Below are 23,675 nucleotides of genomic sequence, written 5' to 3' on the forward strand. Positions count from 1 at the left end.
ATAGGGAAAATTGAAGATGAAATGTTTCTTGGGTAAAATTCGCTTTATCGTCACCAATACTAAAGTGGTCCAAATAATCTCCTCGTGCTCAAGAATATGGATGCGCTATTTTTCAACACAAAATCTAATAAGTTATAGGGAAAATTGAAGATGAAATGTTTCTTGGGTAAAATTCGCTTTATCGTCACCAATACTAAAGTGGTCCAAATAATCTCCTCGTGCTCAAGAATATGGATGCGCTATTTTTCAACACAAAATCTAATAAGTTATAGGGAAAATTGAAGATGAGATGTTTCTTGGGTAAAATTCGCTTTATCGTCTTTCGACTCGTATTCTCGACTTCATAGTGTTGATTGAAATAATCTGCCAATAATTACTGTGTATTAGACCAAGTGCAGAAAGTCGCTGTTGCAGTAGGAATTTTAATCTATTCAACAGTATAATCACCATGCCAATTGCTTTATTTTTATCTTCGATCTGATTGGTATTTGTGTTTGAATATTTTTACCATAAATGAATCAAATTGCATAAAACATTATATGTTTATAAACACATGTGTTTATAAACATTATTTTCAAACAGATAGATGGTTTTCATAACAAAATCCAATATTTAATTCAAAATAAGTTGTTAAAAGTGTGATTTACACAAGCTGCATTTATTTTTGATAGTTTAATCTTATTAAAATGATGTTGTGCCTTAAAACAAATACAAATTCATGCAAACAAATAAAAAGATTTAATAACATAAATTTGAAACGCCAGATTTTAGGACTACAATTTTTATTTTAGCTAAGCAGTGTCACTCCAGTAACATATGGTTCAGTACTCTTGTCCAGCCATGTGTATATAACTCCATTTTTCTCTCTGACCAAATGTGTTCGGAGAGCCGTAACTCGAACCCGCCAGAGCCTGGCGGCAGCGACAGCGGTAGCGGTAGCGCCAGCGCGGTTCAGCTCGGCGGCCGTAATTCTACCAATAATTAGTAACAGGTTGTCGACGCTGGCCTCAGGGAATGGCAAATACGCTTCACAACCGGGCATTTCAATTATACAACCCTAAATTTTAGTGACTGCAGCCGGGCGTGCGGAAATGAATATCATTTATCTCTTTGTATCTCTGTGATGATTGACCATGGTGAAGAATTATGTTGTTAGATGTATTTGAATTACTAACGTTCTCAAAAACATACATGTACGAATGGCCACAAAATTGGGAAGATTAATCCTTGTGCCTCTAAGTCAGTAGGACCCAAATCTAGAATTTTTAGACAAATAATTTTATCCAGTCCGGGTTGCGGCTGTACGATAAATACACACACGTAATTTTAAATATAAAACTTTGTTTCAATAATTTAATAAATTTAAAATATAGTAATTTATAAATAAGTTACAAATTACTCTATAAAAACAGTTCACTGATGTTGTGCTAACTGAAAAATATGAACTATAACTGTAGTTCTAATACATCATACATTTGTGCAATTAATAAATATAATTTCCTTTACATGTAAGTGAATTAAAAAGTAATCAAATACAGAAATACACAATCATTTTAAGATTGTATTTTTTGGTATGAATATTAGAAAAACATATGATACCAACAATATTATATGTGTTTTAAAATTCTTTGTTAACAAGAAACTAAGAAGAATCAATACAAAATATAATAATAATATACCTTTTAGCAGTCTTATTGCTGTACTTTAATCATATACGTAATATGTGTATGACATTCTTGTTATTTGTATTCGTTTTACAAATTACTTACACCGGTTTCTGAGAAATTCGCCGACTCAGCGTTTCATCATGGACGCCTCTTTGACGTTTCTGTAATTATTGGTTTAGGGATTCAACAGTACGTGTGGGAAACGCGTTTCACCAAAAATGATATGATAAAGACCTCGTTATTATAAATAGCGTGTCCGTCTCTGTTATCCTCCCAGGAACCGCTGCGGTGGTGGAATGTACGGTTGCGTGCGAGCGGAATGTCAAGTGATGGTAGTTGATTTGAAGAACGTGCCGTGGATGTGCTGCCAGGAACATGAAGGAATGATGAATAGCCTGTGACTCTAGCTAGGAATAATAGAGAAGAAGTCTGGTAATATAATTGGGTGGTGAATGGCGCGCAATTCTCAGTACTTGGGATTCTGGAATTGTCCAAAAGTCAGCCGTCATTGGGAGTCTCTTAGCAGGTACTTGGTTGTCTATTTGAGGTATTATTGTTAAGTGTAGAAATTAGAGTGTGGAAAACACCATCCATACAACGCAGCAAGGGACACGTCTTTTCAACTTACAAAAAAAATACAGAAATAAGGAAAGTAAGAAAATAAGAAAAGTAAGAAGGCCGCCTGATCATGACGCAAGGAACTCTGAGAAGCCGAGATACGCACAATTGCTTCATAAGAGGGCTGGAGCCTACACCAGTCTCACGCCTCTTCTGTTTTAATTGACTTTTCTTAGCCTCATTTTTGAAAAATATTTCTAAATTACTTTGCTCCTGAACCTAACGTTAGATAAAAGTACTCGTATGCTTCAGACTCCTGAAGATTGGTAAGGAAATGTCAACACCTCGATCGTCTGTTCTGAAACTACCCAAGGTTCCAGATTCTCTCAAATCTCAATGAAAAGTGATAAATTAATTCTGATTTACCCGATACTACTCACCAAATCAGTATGGATACTGACTGCTAGTATTTTATTGAAATCAATATTTTGCTTATGTTAGAACAGGCAAGATGATTTTAAACGTGACATTTTTATCATTTTCCTAATCGTGTTTCCATAATTTCATTTTGTTTTGTATTCCGAAAAGTAATCAAATACTTGAAGCTTTCCATGAGAGGTACTTGAAACATATATGCATAGTATTAAACAGAAATAGAGCGATTCCTGAATCATTCGAGTTCAATTCAAACGTGGGTTAATAGTTGCTGACCCAGTAAAATAACTTATTGAGATTAATTCCACCGCATGAATGTTCTTAGATTAATCATCTCCTCTCAGCTGTTTGTGGGAGTAACCACTGAAATGAACTAGGGCGGAAATAATGTTGATTGGTCAGTTAATTAGTAAAGTACATCGTGCATCCGTATTGATTATATACGTATTTTCCTGGAAAAGGGCTCTTTAAGGAACTCTGGAAGCATTGTATAGCTTTAAATCATTTAATATGGTCCATGATATGACATGCCATTTATGTTCAGACATTACTACGTCAAATTTTACCAAATTATTTTTCATGCGAGAGTATAGTCAGAAACCAGCAGTTACCCGCAATTTCATATAGAATAACTGGTGCATCAAAGGCGAACTTTTTTTGAATGAATTGTTTTGAAGTTTATAAAGAGCAATATTTTGGACGCTTGAAGTCAGAAAGCGACAATGGAATACTCACCGAATCCAATATTCTGTGATATTTAAATGCACATCTGCAACAACTACTTTAGGCGAGAGGGGAGGAATATTAAGTCCGTACAAATGTTAGTGAACGCACGTACGATGTAATATTATTTTGAATTTTAAGTATACATACGTGGAACAAATTTCAACTTCTTGTGATATTGAGTAATTGAGGAATGGATGAGTGAGGGCTTTGCCTTTTATATATAGAGATAAATGCCACAAGATATGCCTCCCATCCTCGCTTGATTTGTCGTCAGTTTGTTTTTTTTTCCTTTTTTATAAAGTTACAGTGATACAATTCGGTATGAATACTTATCTTATTGTAACCCAACATACTGACAAAACACATTTTTACTAGTTTTTAAAAATGGTGGTCGTTCCAAATATTTATACCGAAATTAACAAAAAACCGATGAATAAAAAAATGTTAAGTATAGCTCATAGGAATACAAAACGTTCAGTATGTTTTAAGCTAGAACACCTTAAAGAGGTTTTATAGGTCAGACGTTTCACGGGAAAGATTCCCGAACCTCTATTTTGGAACGTTTTAAACTTTAAAAACCACTCAGTGTGCTAGTCACTCTCCCCGGAATAGCTTTATATATACGCCACTAATCGGACGGTAAATTGAAAATAAAACTTTTTTTATTTACTTAAAATGGATGCACCAAAAACGTTAAAAGGTTTATGTTCTTACAACGATTATCAATAAATAAGGCATGCCAATTATAAGATGGCTGCCATTCAGAAATTAGTTAAATTTATTATTTTAGTCACTAATCGAGGTTATAATAAGATAACTATTTAAGCAACACTGGTGTCTAAATCCTTTTAGAAAAAGGTCATAGGTATGTTTTTTTAGAAAACACACGCAACTCAGAGAGCCAGAAACCCATATAAAATAAGACGGTACATTATATCACACTCATAGTACAATTTTACTTTACAAAATCGATTGAGTAATTTCTGGACACTCTGTATAACATTTTCCTATCTTAAGTGATAATTGGTTTAGAGATGTAGATCGTACCAAGAAGGCCTATGCGCATTTTAAGAGCGCATATCTAAGGAATTATTATCATACCTAGTGTTCTAATGAGAATTCAATATCAGAATCAATAGAGTTGAAAGTGAGTTTTAAAATAATTTTATCTACTGATTAATCTAAAATAGGTTCCTTTATGTGAGAACACTTTGCGCCAAAGATCTTTTATTACTGTCAGTCATTGTACAGGGGTTATAGCACAGTTACGGGCTGACCCCTAAAGAAGAGGTTAGTGTGGTAGTTGTTGTAATGGTTCTACCCTTAAGCTCAATGATACACTTATCCTCCTCGTTAAACGTTTGTATCGCGCAACCCATTTCGTAGTTTGTGCTTTTCAACAAAACTCATTCTCTCTCCCTTGTCTCCAAACTCCTTTTAATTAAAGTATAACATAGGACTGTAAGCATAGCCTCACGATTAGGTCAGTGAATTTAGCTGGTAGTGTTAAACAAGTCTAATAGTTTATAATGGCTCTGAACAAAAAGTTACAGTGAGAATGTTTTGAAAAGTGCCGCTCAAATTTTCAAAATTTGGTACAAAAAAACTATTTTTTGTTTGATTACAAAATAATCTAAAGTAGTATTTAATTTTTCTCTAATCGGTATAATTATATTGTAACTGTGTTTAGACAAGTTGAGAATTAATGAAAGAAATCAGTTTAGCTACTTGTATGTGATTGCAGTAAAGAAACAACACGTTTCTTCAAAATAGCTATGGCCATTTGTTACATCGGGGCTTATTTTAAAATCGCCGCTTACGTCTTCCGAGACATGTTACAATAACCTGTTTTTGTTAGTTTTAATTATTTAAATTAATACATCATTTTAATGTAAATATTTTACAACTGACACCATAATAAATTAAAATAAGAATAAATAAAAAATGTTGGTGAGTTGTGGTAGAAAATCAAGAAATAAAGTGCACCCCTCCTCCTATTCCTCATTAAAACAAAGGTCGTTATTAAAACAACTCCTGTTGCTGTTACTGTGATCTTTTGTTAGGTATTGTATAATACAGTTGTTATGGTTCATACATACATCATTAAAATGATAATTTATTTTGAAAACATCTTGTTCTTATTTGTCTGTGATGCGTTGTCTCTTGATATTTCCTTAGAGCATTTTAAACCTTGATTAATGAACGATATAAATTTCACCTAAAGTCTAATGTGGTTATAAAATATTTAATAAAATGTAAAATAGTACTTCTCAGATGAATTCATTATTTCCTCCCATTGTCTCTCTCTTTCATCTCAGGATTAAAACACAGCAGCAAGTTTGATAATTCATCTATCCTTTGTTATCATATTTTTATGCAGGAATTTGAGTTTGTTATGTAGAATAATTATACTAACCAATTAGTGATATAACAGTTTCATTAAATTTTACGCATTTTACTTAATTAACTAAACTAATATCTTAAATTAATTAAAAGTGGAAAAAATTAAAACCCGTTTTAAGTAAATGAATCGCAATGAACCATACACGAAGCGCGAAACATTCTGCATTGCAGAATCAGATTTGAGTGACTATGTTCAGATACCATCATTTTGAACCAACCAATATTAAGAATAAACAGAACAACTCCGCCGACACGTGACGATACGATTACCTGTCACATCGGCTAATCACAGGTTCTATTATTTGCTGCCATTTTTAAGGACCCGGCAGAGGCTCCTGAAATTCATGTTTGAGATAATGGTTTTAGATACTTGAAACTTGATACATAATTTCCTCTTTTCCACGGAAAAAAATCTGTATTAGGTTTAGAATCAAAAGTCAAAGTATATAGTCCGCCCATATATCCGTCCGTCAGCGTCAGTGTGAACTCGATCCGTTCTGTCGGGTCCTTCGATTCTTGGTTGTATTGGTTAAAACGTGTGCTTTTTATGACTCCCGCGTGAAGTTAAAATACGAGTAATGTGAAGCTAATGTAAAACATTTCATAATATAATACTAATATAATGTAGGACGTGCTGTAATTACGTTTGGAAAATAAAATCTATAAATATAATTTATTTTTGTTTTGAGAAACACGGTACTATGAAATCAAGTTTATAACTAATGACGTTAAATGACGAGACGAATGACCGCTTGCAACCCAACTAGAATTATATCTGAAGTGTTATCATGTGCACATCCTTGATACCATGGAGACCACGCCACGTGCGCTCGGTAGTTCGCACGAGTCCGGGCTGCGTGGAGTGTAATAGCCGTGTGGCGTGCGGCCACCGGGCGGCCAGGCGGTGATGTCCTCGCGTGAGAACACGGGGACGGGCGGCTGTTGACTCCTGGGTGACTGCCAGGGCCTGGGCCTGCCCTGGGTACTGAGCCGTACATCCGAGGACCACGGGACATATCAATAAGATTTTGTTGATTCGAGGAACGTGCCGTCGCAGCCGCTCTGTGCTCGAGTGTAGGTACAGATGGAAGAGATAAGAGCCACTCCTAGATGTAGGAAAAACAAAGCGAAAAACCAAGGTCCCCTGACTGGAATGTTAAAGAAGTATCCCTAACATATAATTAGGTAGTATTATAGTAGACGATGAAACGGGATCAGTTTATACGAAATATCATAATGTTATAGTATACTACTATTAAATTAAATTAACAAAAATACTTTGAAATTGTTTATTTCTTAATGATTAAAAAATGTTTCTATCATTATGACGCGTTTATTTTTGACTAAGAGAATGAATTATAAAACTACTTAAAATTTTGTGTATGTGCAACAAACACTGTTTTTAAAACAGCTGATTCTAAAGTCTGTGTTCATGAAAGTTCTGTCTGACAGAACTGGCAACTTTGAAATAAAGCAGGCTCTAGATGGTGAACTTTGATTTCACTTCCATTAAACTCTTTTAACAGCTCTCAAACTCCAAACTATCATCAGTTATGACGTCTGAAACCTAGGCTTTATGAGGAGAAAATGAATGTTCTAACATGGAACGATGTGGTGCAGCAATTGAGTTTAGATTTTAAAACATGTTTTATAAACAAACCGTATCTTTTTAAGGAATATAACGTACTAGAATACACAACAAGTATTTTTTAATCAGGCTAAATAAAAATGGCAGAGGATCAAATGTGAAATGTTTACATTATGTATACATGAGTAATAGGTTAATTATTTTTATTAATCTATGATTTAAAGAATGTATATGTTTAAAAAATTAAATCATTCTAAATATTTATGTTTACAATTAGATGTTTACAATTTCACTCCATGAAGCTATTGTCACTCATGTACATGCTGTAAATATATCACATTTTTATCTTCAACCGTTTTATCTTCATTTTTATTTGGGCCATATTTCTAAATGCCTAAATGCCCTACTTTAAATACCCCGTAATTTCATGTAGGGCTATCAAATTTCTTAATTTTTACGTATTTATCTAAGTTATTAAAAAATCTATAAATTTAACATGAAAAACTATTTTTGAAAACCAAAATCAATTAAAGTACCTTCAGTTTGCGAAACAATTATTTTTTTACATTTTTGCATTGAGGATCGGAAGCAGAGGGTTTTCAAACACCCATGACCGCAATTTAGACAACACAAAACAACTGGCTGGTACCACATAAAAAATGTATGATAACTGCCTATTTTTAACAAAGGTAATAATAATAAATTGAAATTCACTATCAGTAAAGTTTAACAGTGTTCCACCAATAACTGAGGAGGTAGCGCGAAAGGTGTTAAGGGCGAAGGGTGTAAGGTGTTCGGTTCAAAACCACGCCAAAGCAAAGCCCGCAGCAATATTGGGCTTGTCTTTGAGAGTTGCTTTACCTCTTGACAAGTGTTTGTTGGGGCGTCTTCGATAGTCAAACTTCGATAAGGAATTTTGGTGCGAGATTATGCCAAGATTCGATTGTATAGTTCACAAAGAGTATAAGTTATTGTAGTCCTATTATCTCTAATCTCTAATATCTAGATAAGAAACGTGTTTTATTGTGTCTTTAGTGTTATACCTTTCTTAAATATTTTTTACTTTGCCTCTGGCTATCATTTAAAACCTTTATCATGGTTCTTGAAATCAATCATCTTTATAATTTGCAAATTTGAATAACTTGCTGTAACTTCTTAAGTTTTTGAATTGGTTTTTACTACATCAAAATGTATTTTATTGTATTCATTATAGATTCTATCCATAATGTACATTACTTTTATACTACGATCCATTAACATAACATAGATGTACATTTATAAGGTTAATTATAACATGCTTAAGAGCAATAGTAATCTTGACTTTCTCTTACCAAAAATGTGTTGTATTTTACCATAACCAATTATGAGAACTCGCAAAAACCGCGATATAACTGACATTTCTGTTTTAGCAAATAATATTTACAGATACACTATTAATTATGATGACCTTTGATTGTAAAGAGGTATGTAGGATTACTGTATCATTCAACTTGTACTGTTGTAATGCAATAAGTAAGTATTATTAGTATAGGTTGTTTATGTCTAATTTCAATATCAATGCTATATAAAGGAAAATGTATGGACCTATATGTAGGATCAAGGTCGAAGAATTAATTTAGATATATTATGCTACTTACTTCATCATTTCAAATAAATATTTTTATTTACAGTCCTGAAGCGTTAAATTATATTAATTAAAATATGTTTTTCTAATTTTCGCATTTGTACTTTCATTATTACTTTGATTCCTAATATTGGCTGAGCATTAGCTAAGCTCCTATTTGAGCTGTACAAAAGCATCAAGTTTTCTCTCTTTGTCTTTCCACAGTGTATTTCGAGAATAGTTTCAGGTAGATTGTTTAAATTCAGTACCTTAAATATTTTAAACACAATACAATAACCAGTGATTTTCAATTGTTATGAAGATTACCCACAAATATATGAGAAAACATCAAAGATTATCTTTGGTCGTACTGTATAATTCTTGTATTAATTAGACATTGGCTACGAAATGGTACATTCTCATGAGAAAAATAATTGTACTTTTTCTATGGACAGATAAGTACAATGCTAATTTTCCATTATAAGTATTCTGTTGCTTCAAGTTCACGGTGATGGACAAATGATTAACATTTTCAAATCAATTAAGTGGATGATTTCAAATACTCTTAAGATTTGCTTCACAATCATTGTAGCATAAATAGGGAACAGAACTTTGTGTGACGTTGTTAGCTAAAGTGCAGTGTAGAGAGCCACCTAGCCGCCAAACTTTGCCCATTACGAGGTTGCAATTTGTTAACAGTTCGTTACAGGTAATCAGAGTAAATTGCTTCGTTAATTGAAAATGTACTTCTTTCCTCGGAATAAGATGTTAAATGTTGTGTGCTTGATATATCTTATTATTAGTTTTCTTTATTTCGTTACTTTAAAAACATTTTCAGTATTAGAAGTAAAAAGCGGCTTGTGATACTGGTTGCCGGTGATATATTATAAAATACACGAAGCTTATTCTGTTGAAACACATCAAGCTACAACAACTTCAATTCTGTGTAGCTACAAAGTTGGTCATTTGACTAATTATTACTTCGTGACTTATTCCCAGTCCATTTTAAGCATAGATGGATCAATAAAATTGTACTAGAATAGGATTTATTCCTGGACGATATACAATGTATCAGGCAAGAGATACGTGCCACTCAGGAATTGTTTGCCGAAGGCAGGTCAGGATATATTGCCCCAACCTGTCAGTCAGGGGCACAAGAAGCAGTGACACGGCGCTGCGGGGGTGGTGGGGGCGGTGGCGGGGGCGGGAGTGGCAATAATGACATTGTGTGTCAGTAATGGATTGGGGTCTGACATAAGAACACTTGCTCTGTAAGTGGCAAACAGTTCCTGCTCTCCTAGGAACGCTAACAATATAGCTCCCTGCCTCCACCCCCGCCAAGGGCAACTCGGCAACCGCATCATTTACGTTGCCAGCAGACAACTGTTGCCCCTGCAAATATGCTGGCCGCAATCCGGGTACAGTCCGCGTGTCTGTATGTACGTACGGCGGATCGTTTACTTGAGATAGATTGGCAATAATTGAACGTTTTTGAGAGGATGATTATTTTTTTCCTAGAATCTTAAACATTACAAACTGTAAACCATTGTTTGGTTCAATACTCAGTAAACATTGCACTATATTGTAAGTAACATAAAAAACAAAGAAGAAATAAATGTTTGTCAATGTATTTTTTCATGTACCTATTCGAGAGTGTTCTGGATTTTTAATGTACTGGAAATTATTCAATATATAGGATATGTATAATTCTCAAGAGCTTTTTGACGCCAATAGTATTTTTAGTTGAGAGTACCAAAATTGTTTTAAGGAAGAATGTTCTAAATTTATAAGCACATTTGTATTGATGAAACCGTGATTTCTCAGTTAGAAAGCCACAACCTTACCCCTAGGCTTCGTGAAGATGATTACTCATATCTCGATTTATATTTAGGCCTTTATTTATTTCTGGTTATTTGGTTGAACCTAAAATAACAGTTGTCACCTAAATTACAATAGACGAAATAGTAATTTTATAAAATCCATACTGCATGTAATAAAAGGAAAATGTAATACTATTGCAATTTACCACAAATCATGTCACTAAATGATGTTAATTCGTTTTATGCAGTATCTATACTAAAAATGATGATGTTAGACAACGTATCGAGTTTAGTATTGGAGTCCTTCTTATGATAAAAATGTGAAACCGTTATTCCTTATAACGAAATTATACATACTTTGCTTACGTGGATTTTCTTATTATTTACATAATTTTTATCTGATGGCTTTGAATAATAGTAGTAATTTCAATAGTTAATGATTTTTGAAATTTGTGCGTATTTTTCAGAATTTAAGTATCTTTTGGATTTCTGAGGATACTTTACAATAAATCTCACAACGGGTTCAACCATTCTCGGCTCGGTTTGGTTCCCCTCTAATTCGGTCACGTGTCCGAACCGTAAAAGGCGCCCCGTAAAACTAAGCTCCTTTTCTGTCTCCCTCTAAGAGATTGTTTTGGTCTCCTTTTTATCGTGATTTCGAATCCTGTTACACATTGAATTTTTATACGATGTACGCAAAATGGTTGTTTTTGGGGGGTTTATAGCAATTTCTTGGTACAAGGCAAATATAATAAATTATTCAACCATTCCTAATGACACCATTTAATAATATTATGGTGAGTCGGAGTATACCTTTTTCACCAATTTACATTTAAATAATAATATCATTTTACAAAAATATTTGAGAGACTAAATATATTATCAACAAAGTAGGCTACACAATTATTGAAAAATAACATTTAATTTATTAACAGTTAATAATCTGTGAACCAAATTACCTCCGCCTGTATACTGTACGTTTTTATTCTAAGATCTTTAATATACTTGTATAAAACCTAGGATTAATCCAAAAACTCTGTTTTGCTATATCCATAACATCTAGATTGAATACAATAGTATTTTCTTTCTTACGAACAAAAGATCTAACATGATCTAATTTTACATTTACTTTCAGAAATGGAAGGATTTTAAATAGATTACAGTATAAAAATTATCCATGATTATATTCAGCAGTATTAAGTAAGTATTGAAGAATTCCTATATTACTGGAAAATCCAAGAGCATTTTGTGGTATATAAATATTTTTCTACGTCCCATACATACTATTATTTTTTTTAACAAACCAATGGAACAAAAATGTACAGTTTGTTAGTAAAATTGTAAATATTATGCCGCCAAAAATGGAAATAAATGTACTTTTACAAAAGGTTAGAAACTTTATGATTTTACACGTCGCACTCGGTCTCTACTCCGAAGCCTGAAGTAAAGCGGGACTCCCGCCCATAAACCTCGCTTCATAAAACTTAAGCCCACCCTTCCCTCACCCGCCATTTAAGAAATTGTCTCCACAGGGCTTATTTTAAAAATTTCCTTCGCCCTTTGTTGTAAAATGCTCCGTTCTTTCAACGTCACGGTTCTGTCATAAATTTGAATAATTTTAGTGTTCGCAAATACAATATTGGTTTGTTTTTCAGGTACATAATCATTACGTATTAGTCGACTAGAATGTTATAATAAGGAACGTCGTATCATTCATTAATTTAATTATTTTTTACCATAAATATATTACAGGCTGCAAATCTGTTTTATAAAAGCTATTTGTAAATGTTTGCACGATGAGGGCTTTGTTACATTATAAGTATGGATATCAATTTGTTTCATTTAATATTATTTTCCTTTTAATCACTTAATGTTCTTAATCATTAATTGCAAATATAATATGTATAACATAATGAAAATAATGTAGTGCAAATGTAATGTGTATATAATGTGTATCGTACTAATACAATGAATGTTTGGTATATTTTAGGATGACATCGCGATTTTATTTGGAGTAAGAAATGTTTATATCAAAACGTAATTGCGAAATTTGAAGGTTGAGTACAAATCAATTGGACTAACTGTGTGACCTTTAAAGTTCTTATTAGTTAAACAGTGTAACAATCTACATATATTCCCAACATGTATATACTGGAGGATGGTGTACTACCCATGGAGAGTCGCATTTGCTGGTAGCGCTGGTTGAGAGATTGTACTATTAATGAGGAAGTTCTTATTAGTTAAACAGTGTAACAATCCAGATATATTCCTAACATGTATATACTGGAGGATGGTGTATTACCCATGGAGAAGTCGCATTTGCTGGTAGCGCCGGATGAGAGATTATCTCCTACCGTGACGTGCCACACCGCTCAGTCTGTTGTTGCACCGTGGCCGCCGAGCGTGAGACGCGATTTGTACTCTTTGATAACAGAGCGGCTTAGTGTAACACTCCTTCGTGTTTGTGGGCTTAATTCCTTATCCCCTCTTCTCGTACCCTCGTGGGTGACGTCACAAGGATCCGAACTCGATATTCAGAGAGTCTTGGAAGCAACATATACAGAAAAATGTGTGTACAAAATACCAAAGGGTGATTGCTATAAAATGTCATCTCAAACCTTTCAATTTTACCGTGAAATACGTGAAAAATCACTACTTCTAATTTCAGATTTTCAAGTTAATGACTATCTAGATGATCGATGCTAGATAGAGTACTAGCAGATCCCTGTTATTTTTACTGGGACTAAATTTCCTGAGCCTAAAGCTTTCCTATCCGTGTTCATAGCCCAAACGTGGGGTTTTTATTGAACTGATATGGGCATTTGGCTGATGAAGGAATCGCACTCCTGACCAGCAAGGCTTCTACCTTGAAAGTAACAGTTAGTAAAAATTAAAGTATAACAAGAGAAGTACAAAGCCTTTGAATATAATTATTTCAGAACCATTTAAACGTAGGCTTCTTAATTTTCCTAATGCTAGTGCCCCAGGTGGGCCACAGGTTTAATGCCTGTTGTAAACCTCTTCAAGTTGTGGACGGTGCAAACAGGCTGGTCCTTTTACTATCTCAGCCTTTCCCATTTCTTTGCATCCCTGATACTCGTAGTAGCACGCTCCTTAAAAGAGTGTTCAAATTCTATTATCTAATTCACATGGTGGTGTCTTTCTCCTCTTGCCAGTACTATGTATTAAAACTACACTAGTTGTAAAATGTGGGCGAAAACTTAATAAGTAGTTTCATAGTTTCATACATTTGATTACACAAATCTCCTATATCCTCCTCCCAGTCATTTACGTGAAACCTGTATGCAAGTGGGTGAGTGGGAGTCTTCTCTGGATTCCCTGAATCGTTTGCCTTTATTATATTATATTATTTATATTACCTATTATTACATTATATTATAAATTTAATGTGACCTGCAGCTTTAAAGTTTTATTTTGTTTTAACCGATTTTCTGTCATATTTATAATAAAAACAAGAAAAATCTTGCGGTTTCAGTATGCCATCTCCTGAATGCATTCACACTATGATGTGCTGACGTTTGATTGTTGAGCTGCCGTCATGGCCTAAGGTGAAAAGGTAAAGCTACCGTAATCGTAAAAACGTTGGAAGTATCAGTACGATGTAGTTAGACTGATGGAAATAGTAAATAATAAACCATGACTTTTCGTCAAGATTCTTAAAAAACTAAATAATTAAATATTTTTTGAAAGATTATCGCGGAAAGAGTTGTTTATTATCTAGAAGACGTTTTTAAATTATACGTATTTCAATCAAAAATATAAAATATTCCTAAAAAAACCAACATTAATTTCATTTTTTAATCCAACCTAGCAATCTTCAAAATACTGATTTTATGAAATCTACATAGACATTTAAATGGTGTATTTGTAGTTGTAAATAGTGGTTTAAACCCGTTTTTCTCTGGCGGCATAATTCTGGCCCTGTAATCTCGCCAATGTCGTAACGACTGGGATGCATTATATAGAGTACTTACCTAGTACAATATCAGTCCAAAAAGTAACTAATTCTCATTTCTACTCCTCATCGACTCTCGGTATCTTAATACGCATATGAGCCTACTACATTAGTAGCGATCTTGTAGTCCATAAACCTCTTCAATTTCCTTTGCGCTTAATACAAAAAAGATCCTCTTATGCATATTTATATTCGTGATTGAAAGAATATTACAGTTGCAGAGTGATATGGTAAGTTAACGTTGAACACAGCAATATACATAGCAAACCTCATTAATGTAAAACTAACTAGTGTCATTGTCACGTATAAAATACCATGTTACTTATGTATGTATTTTTGTTACAGCATTGGTTGGACACTACAAAAAAAGTTTCAAAACAGCTTAAAGGTAAGGCAGATACATTTTACTAATTTAAAAAAATTGTGTACGCTATTTTTACAGTACGAACGATCTGCTATGTGTATACAATTCAATGCCTGGATTTCAACCTTACCTCGAAGTATATCACTCCAGAAATAATATATTGTTTGTTTCAAATCAGTCCCAATACGTCCTCACACTGCCACACAATATCACGTTGTAGAGATGAGATGCAAGTAAAGGGTGTTTTTCAGGGGTTTTCCCTTGACGGTACTTCCATTACAGATTCCCATTGGCTGTTCCGCACGCGGGTCGATACACCATTGTATGTTTTTATGTTTATCTCTTATGTATTCCGATATCCTCATAAAGGCGTTATGCGACACAGTGCTTCCTGCTCCTCCCCACTAAGCCTTGGATTTTGTGAGAAATTCGTAAACAGAAGCAGCGCCTGGTAAAGCCCATGAACATATTTTAATGGTATCGCCACTGTGCTTATTATTTAATTTTGATAGGTAATATGACTTTAAACCTGCCTTGTACCTCAAAAATATGTTTAAAGTACGAAAAATACAGACATGTTATAAGTACAAGGATATGTTTTAAACCAATCAAAATTTATTTTGAAGGCTACATTTTACTCACATTTTACTTTCCTAAGTTTGTATTGTACTATGAAGCAAAATCAATACTTCATTGACCTAATTAATATTATGAACACAGCAACAAGTTTGTAATCTTTATCCAAATTCCATTGTCGTCCAGTGTAGTGAAGATTTTGTAATTATTATAGTCGTTTCTGGCACCTTGTTGGGTAAAAAAAATCATTGAGCACTCGATGCTTGTTTTTTCATATGGCCAATTTTTGTCTCGTTTATTTTTTAATTATTTAGCCCATAAATCATTTACCCTACTCGTTTCCTAATCAGCTGAAAATGACCAGCCACTTTGGAAACATGTTCTAATCAACGCCTGACTTGCATCACTGCTGGGTCTCTAACATCCGCCAGTTTATATGTTAATCGCTGTTAATTATAAAGTTATAAACTCACTTCCTGTAACAGATTGAGCAGTTTACCTTTGCTTGCCAATTACGATCCACAGGAAGCGCCTACGAGAATTTTATTCAATATTAGGTTCCAGTTATTGCAACACTTTTAGAAGTGTTTTCAAATCCACTTTATCGGATAAAGGTAATATTTTTAATCAATAGTTTCTGATACACATTATGTTAGTTGATATTTTCAATGAATAAAACTTAAACAGAAGAAAATAAAATTTATTTTCTATAGTATATTTTAAATAATGTTATTTTCAGTAACATTTAATGTTACTTGTCTGTTTTATTTTTGCTCAATAAACCTTACAATGTGTAAAAATTTAATATCGCTATAAATTTAATATTAGCTAATCTCCTGGAAATAATAAAAAATACTGGAAATACTATCTCTTACACATGCATGTTTTAAAAAATCACAGTAGTTTTCTTTACGAGTATCGTTTACTTTTCAATGATTTCTGTGCAGTGAAGGAAGAAATGAAACGACAAGTAACATTTTACTTGGTCACGATATTTATTGAATTGATTACAACCAAGTTTCATACTTTGCTCCCCTGAGGTTTAGCAATATAAGTTTTGAGTCACAATGACAGTTCAAAGTTTTCTTAATTAATTGTGTTATAATTCTTCACTAGTGGATGCCGTTATCTTGGCCAAGTTATTTATCTATTACACTAGACATGTTCCAAACAGTTCTGTATTTTTCAATATACAGTGTTGTAAACAACTACTCAGACTCAACATTACAAGTGCATTTCTAAATCCAAAACAGAGATTTTAAAAGTCAAAGCACCCGCTACGGAGCGGGCTGAGTCCAATCAACAAATCACGTGTGTTTATAACCCCTCCCCTCACCATCCGTTCTACCCTGTCCAGCAAATATTTACAGCCTAATCTGTGCTCCGACAGCTTCGAGAGCCTCTTGCCCTAAACCTTTCACTCGGCCTCTTCAATCGCCCTTCACATAACATGTGGCCCGCTACGTTTGCTGGGCCTGCTTATTGGTGTTGTTCCTAACCGATTCCATGTTGTTTCATTTTCACCCTTCGTTGTTAATAGTGATGTAAGTGGACACATTGTAGCAGAATAGTCTGTTCACATAAAAAAATTAGTGTTGTGTTTATGTTGAACTATATTATAAACATCACGAAGAAAATGTGCCATTTAATTAAATATATGTTTCCACTATATCAGATTCATGAATTTCCAATAATCAAAATGAACGTCCTTGGTTTTCATCATTCTAACAAATTATCGACTTCTTGTACTTCTCAGGTCATTTATTAAAACTCTGGACTAATGCATGTCGTTGCCCTAGTCAAGTCACCTACACTCTAGTTCCTTGAACAATGTGTTGCGCAAATAACGGTTTTAGTGATATTTAATGTCGAAGTCATATAACAATCAATACTTAAACATATATGCTTAGTTTGTTATTTTCACTATTCTATTGCTATCCAAAATTATTGTGTGTGTGTGTGTTGGGGTGGTTAGTATGCATGTGTCAATAAAAATACACCATGTCGCCTAAAAAATATATTAAGTTTTTTCACAAATTTTTTTATTTTGCTATTTTCTTGTTGCCATTATCCTAGAAGACACGTGTAAACGTATTCTCTAACGCTTAGCCAAATCCCATGTAACATTTACCACTATCGAACACGAGGTTGTATATATAGAAATTAAGCTCCATGCATAACTTCAAGCATATAGGTCAGTTAGTTTTCGAGATATCGTGTGGACAGACAGTGAGAAATGAAATTTTCCATCCCCTCGAGCAATAGGCTTCGCTAACGCCTTGCTGATAAATTAATTAATGGGGCGGTATATGGGATGAAGTGACAAGCTGTAGGTTAACAAACTTGGAAGTCAAACATCTGGAGAGCTGGTCTGGAATAGACCTGTTCCGTAAATGTCTATACCTGTTACTTGGTTATTTTCCAGTTTATTGGCAGAGCCGCACTACTCATTTATATGTAGATGATTCTCGACTGCATATCTCGTATGGGTGTTGCCAAATGGAAATTGACTTTTATTAGCTGGATTCAGACCTAGAAGTACTTGTTAAGTTCATTTATCTATGGCTTGAACCTCAGTCTAGGTAATAAATTTGGATTTGATGAATGTTAAGAGCACGATGGGGGGGAATTAAGATAATCGCAGCCTTTATATATATATATATATATATATATATATATATATATATATATATATATATATATAATTTTATTTCAATAAACATGCAATCACAAAAAGTAGCTCCGCCGAGACTCAAACCCGGATCTATTCACTTTCCGAGTCAAGTGCGCTACCACTGCATCACAGAGCATTTACTTTGTACGGTTCAATTATTTTGTATTAGACCATTTCTTTTACATATGTGTGTAAATAATCTAATAAACATATGATCTGCCGATATGTTGTAGTGGTAGTGCACTCAGGTAACAATGGAAAATAGCAATTCATTCAATTAAGCTAATTATCCTAGAAGAATATTGATAATCATCTTTGTCTCTTTATTTATGCTTAAATTTGATATGAATCCAGTCAGAAATGGTTGCAAGAACTAATGTTTATTAGTGGTAGTATTAGGGTTTGTGAAACTGGAAGTAGTAGACATATTTGAGGAAGAAACCTTTGAAACGTCTGGAGCAGGCATGTCTTTAGTTCTTTGTGACAAATACGAGATCTGAGAAATCCTCCGCCCAGCTGGAAAAATGAAACAAAAGTTTGCCAATTAAAGAGGAAGCTGAAGTAAGAAAAACATCGCCGTCCAACCCAAGAAATCTGGTAGCTGGCTCCACTAGAGCGGGAAATGTTGATAAAGGACCCTCTTCTACTCCGGCTGACCCTCCCCAACCCCATCCCCAGCTACGACAACCCTTAATTACAATATCTCGGACCATTTTTCCGCCCGGTTTTGTTCTCTACCAATCAAACCAATACTCTTGTACAAGTATTTATTTCTTTTTGCCTCTTTTATTATTTAAACTTCTCAGACATTTCTTAGTATATGATTTTTCAGTTTGTTTCCACAATATGATTTAAGTTATTATAGTAATTTTTGTATGATAAGTGATACAGTAGGTGGTGTTCCACTCTAAGTGACTAATCATCTTTCAATTTGTACGGAGTAAGATGTTTAAATGTATTTTAAAAGCTTTTATAAACCCATGTCTTAGGAGGCCAATCGTAAGCGAAGTCTCTGCTGCATGCTGGCAGATAAAAACTGTCACTTAGTTTATTTCATTATTTACCCACTCTATTTTCTTATCTGTTGATTCAAAGTAAGGAACGTTTTATGGTAAAAGGTTTTTTATAAGGGAATGGGCATTCAAAAAAGTTATTGCCTTAATTACTGCTGTGCACAGAATCAAAAGTTAAATATTTTCATTCGTGATTTTATTTACAAAAAGTTACTTCGGATTTTTAGAAAAAGTAGTAATTTATTGAAAATAACGAAGAAAGTTTGTGTGATTTCAGAAAATAATACACTTGTGTTAGTAAATAATTTGTTGCTGAAAAAAAATAGCAAGTGAAAGGGTTCAAGCGCCAATGTCAAATTGATATCTATTTGGTCAAAAATAATCAATGCAGCGAATTTACTTGAGTTTTACTCTGTTGATATGTCCTATCTCAGAAGTAACCTTTTTTTATAACGTAGTGTTTGAATATCAAAATTAATTACAAAATATATTTCACAACCTTGGAAAGTGAGAAATATGCCCAGAGCATATTATATTATTCTGAAATCGTGTAACTAGTATTTAATTTATATATAGTAAAAAGACTTCTATTATGCAAAAATCGTTTGTCACCTTTTTTTAAAATTCGTTATGAAGAAAATATTTCTCTTAAAATACAGTAAATAGGTACCATATGTATTTGGTGATATGTTATAAACCTGTTCTATATTTCTAATGATGTTCCTTTCGATACCATTGGAGAAAATTATTCAGGAATATTGTATAAACATAAATCAGCCTCTCATTTAGACGCTCTCTTCTGTGTAAATATACAGAGGAAGTGTGCCTGCATACCTGCCGAAAGTTAACGTGAATGAACTGATGCCAATAAATATCACAGGATATATACCCGTTTCATTGAAAATAGAGATAGGCTTATTTTAGAACAGGACATGTTGCAGCAGATAAGTCAAACATGAAGGAGTCGAGTACAGATGTATGTGATGTGTAAGTAAAGCGAACCTTATACGCATTTCCGTAATGCTTTTCACATCTATATACTAAAAAGATAACGGGAGCGTAACTAATATTTCCCAACGTAAAGATTAAGGGACTAATTAAAACACGACTTTTCGAGGACTAGTATCTGATCTCCTCTTTAGGTGACAAACCACTAAAATATAAGGATAAAATGCAGAAAGGTTAAAGAGCTGCATTATATTCCTAACCGCTGATTCCTGATAGGCGGCAATGGTGGCCTGCGTGTTTGCCGAGAGTGTACGGCACTCAACACACTCCACCTCACGCGCGCCGCGACGGACGAGTCAGTGGACCGTACTCGAGTACACAGTTGCAAGTGTATTAAACTCTTCAATATTTTTACTTTTGTTTTAGGGTACTTCAAAGAGGACGACATTTTCATTTTTTTTTTAATGGTAGTAGCTTTACCGAAAAACTGCAAGAATAGTTGCTAAATTTTAAATACAACACTTCATGGTCGTAATGTAGGGCTAATATTTATTTAAAATCTATTAAATCCGTCTTTAAGCTAGCTATCCAAAAGTACGTCGAAATTATAAAACGTTTAGAATTTTAATACGATTTTCAGGATCAGGAGGTTCTGATAAGTATGTTTTAACAAACTAGTAAAAAATTATGTGGGGATAAAATATTATTGATTTCTTAGATGAAGGATATATCTATGCTTTAAAACCGTACTTCAGTTATTGTGTTAGTCTTAATTATGGAAAATATCCATAGTCTCTCTATTAACTGTATCTAAACATCCATAGTCTGAAATTGATCAGTTAAATAATCATCATATTAATGTGTCATTAATTAATGAATCCATGACGAATTTTCCTGATTGCCATTCAGATTTCCAAACCTATATTTCGAAACCCACTGCAAAATGCGAGCAGAATATGTTTGAGTAGGTGATACACACAGCTGAATGTATGTCCTTGAAGGAAAGGTCCTCCTCCTCCTTAACTACTTTTCAACATTAAGAGAGGTCTGCCTCTTTTTAAACAATAGCTCAAGAACCATAATAGCCGTCTAAGAAGTCTGACTTTTCGCGTAGTTTTTCTTATTCTTCATACGCAAATATTCAGTTTCACATTATTAATATTTCAGATTATAACCAATGCCTTTCAAATTGGTAAATTTAATTACATATTGTAATTTATTGCAAATATTAAACGTAATTTTTAAAATAATTTTAATACAACTTGTTATTAATATGTATTTTTTATTGCACAGTAGTTTCTACTTGTAATTGAAGATTTTGTTTTTGGATTTATTTTGGCTCCCAAACTTTACGATTTTAATTTAAAACAACCGTCTGTATTTATTAATGTTTAACAAGTATTAAATTTAAACTCATATATATCATTATTGTCTGAGCGTCATCAAAACCTATCACTATGGAGCTGGACATATTTCATTTCTGTCTGTCTGTCTGTTCCCAGAATATCTTGATAACGAACGAACCATAGACTTTAACAGGTGCATGCAATTGCATTTATATATGTGAGACACAGAATTCGGTTACGGTGCATGTCACTCCGTGGGACTTGCCTCAGCAACGAGATAAAATAGAAGAATAAATAAGTTTTTAAATAAACTCAATACATTTATAAAAGATTTTAACATGTGAGATATTCCAACACTTACATCATTTACGGGAGTTGGTGTGTATACGTTTTTTTTAACACTGATATAAACCCTAATTTAATGGAAAAAAATATGAATGCATCATGTGGTTTAAGATATTTTGAGAAAGATTTCATCTGTAGTCCTTAAATTTTGTATAGAATGATACATAGAAATGATTGAGTTTTATGATGTTGATCATGGTATTTGGCTGAGCGCTTTTGAAGCCTATCAGTCAGTAGGTTGACACAGTTTCTCTTTTGTTTGCTGGAGAAATAATAACTTTTTTTATATGTTTGTCTGTCGTTTATATCTTTCAATAATATACACTTGAAAGTTTTGCGTTGAAGCCTGTTATTCGACACGTCGTGTGGAGTACCTTGTATTAAGTTATATTTTCAAACTATATATTTGTTGGTTCAATACTCGATTACGGCAGCTATAACTTTATTTTTTTTTAATTTGATACTAATATGCCACCTAAATAAATAAGCAATACATAGATATTTTCATTTTAATAATTTTATCCTTTTATTTTTTCTAAGTACAAGTATTCATTAAAAGTGCATATACCAAGACATTTTGTTTGTTTTTGATAAAATGTAAAAAGTAAGCGTTATTGGTTTTGGCCAACATCCTTTCTACCTTAAAATTGTCCTGATAAAATGTTTGGTCCTTTTCCTAATTTAGTTTTATAATCACATGATTCTTTGAACTGTATTAACTTATATATAGTAGTGATTAACTCGCTTATTTTTTATATGATTAGCAGAATATTCTTTTCGACATACAAACAAGAATTTATTTCTTATAACACTTGTATAAATTGCACAATAAACAGTAATTATAAATATAACTCGAAGTTAGTTGCAATTTTACATCTTATCAGTTTTTCATATCCTTTGTGTCACAGAGTTTGACCAAAGAGATGTTTATCTACTATTCAAGAAACCGTAAAACTGTTAAAGCCATCAGCAAACAATTTAACAAAATTTTCATCCTAAAAACATTATACTTTATAACTAAAACACTGATACGTTAATATTTCAATGTTTATAAAGTTATTCTCATCGTTTACTTATATTAAAGGGGTGAGATGTATAATGGAGAAACAGGAATACAGTTTATAACTTTATTACAAGTTCAAAACTATTCAAATGCCTATAAACAACTCAAGCTTAGCTTTGTTTTTGAAGCAGATAGCAAATGAAATAGCATTTAAGGTTTTGTTCTATAATCCCCGACAAAAGAACAACCCCGGCCCATTATAGCTAAGACAGTGTAAGCTAATTCCCCACTACTCGACCTCAAAGCGGGTCGGTTTCACCCTTCCCGATGCTATTTTCAGAGCAATTAATTCCCCTTTCTGTTTCAACTCGCTAATTAATGGACCGTATCGGTTTCATTTATTGGTATTTTAATTGAATTTATGGTTTGGAAAGAAGCTTTCAAAATTTGAAGTTCTTCTGTTCAAAATATGGTAAAGTAATTAGATCTTCCAGGTTCCAGTAAGTAAAGTCATTTTTATATATTTACATTATTAAATGCTATTTATTTAGATCGATCATTTATCGAGGCGATTGAACTTTTAAGATAGTCTGAGTTTAGTTCCGTCGGAATAAACGTACAAATCTTAAG

General features: G+C 33.3%; 1 protein-coding gene across 3 annotated transcripts in view; it reads left to right on the plus strand.

Annotated features, from left to right (window-relative positions):
* Positions 1-23,675, plus strand: part of LOC124354768 (band 4.1-like protein 4) — a 368,162-nt gene that overhangs the window by 166,767 nt on the left and 177,720 nt on the right. For all 3 annotated transcript variants that reach the window (XM_046805455.1, XM_046805456.1, XM_046805454.1), the window contains exon 4: positions 15,122-15,164. In XM_046805455.1, the coding sequence (XP_046661411.1) occupies positions 15,122-15,164 (43 nt within the window). The remainder of the gene's footprint in view (positions 1-15,121; positions 15,165-23,675) is intronic.

This window comes from Homalodisca vitripennis, chromosome 2 (genome assembly GCF_021130785.1).
Source record: "Homalodisca vitripennis isolate AUS2020 chromosome 2, UT_GWSS_2.1, whole genome shotgun sequence".
Classification (NCBI taxonomy): domain Eukaryota; kingdom Metazoa; phylum Arthropoda; class Insecta; order Hemiptera; family Cicadellidae; genus Homalodisca; species Homalodisca vitripennis.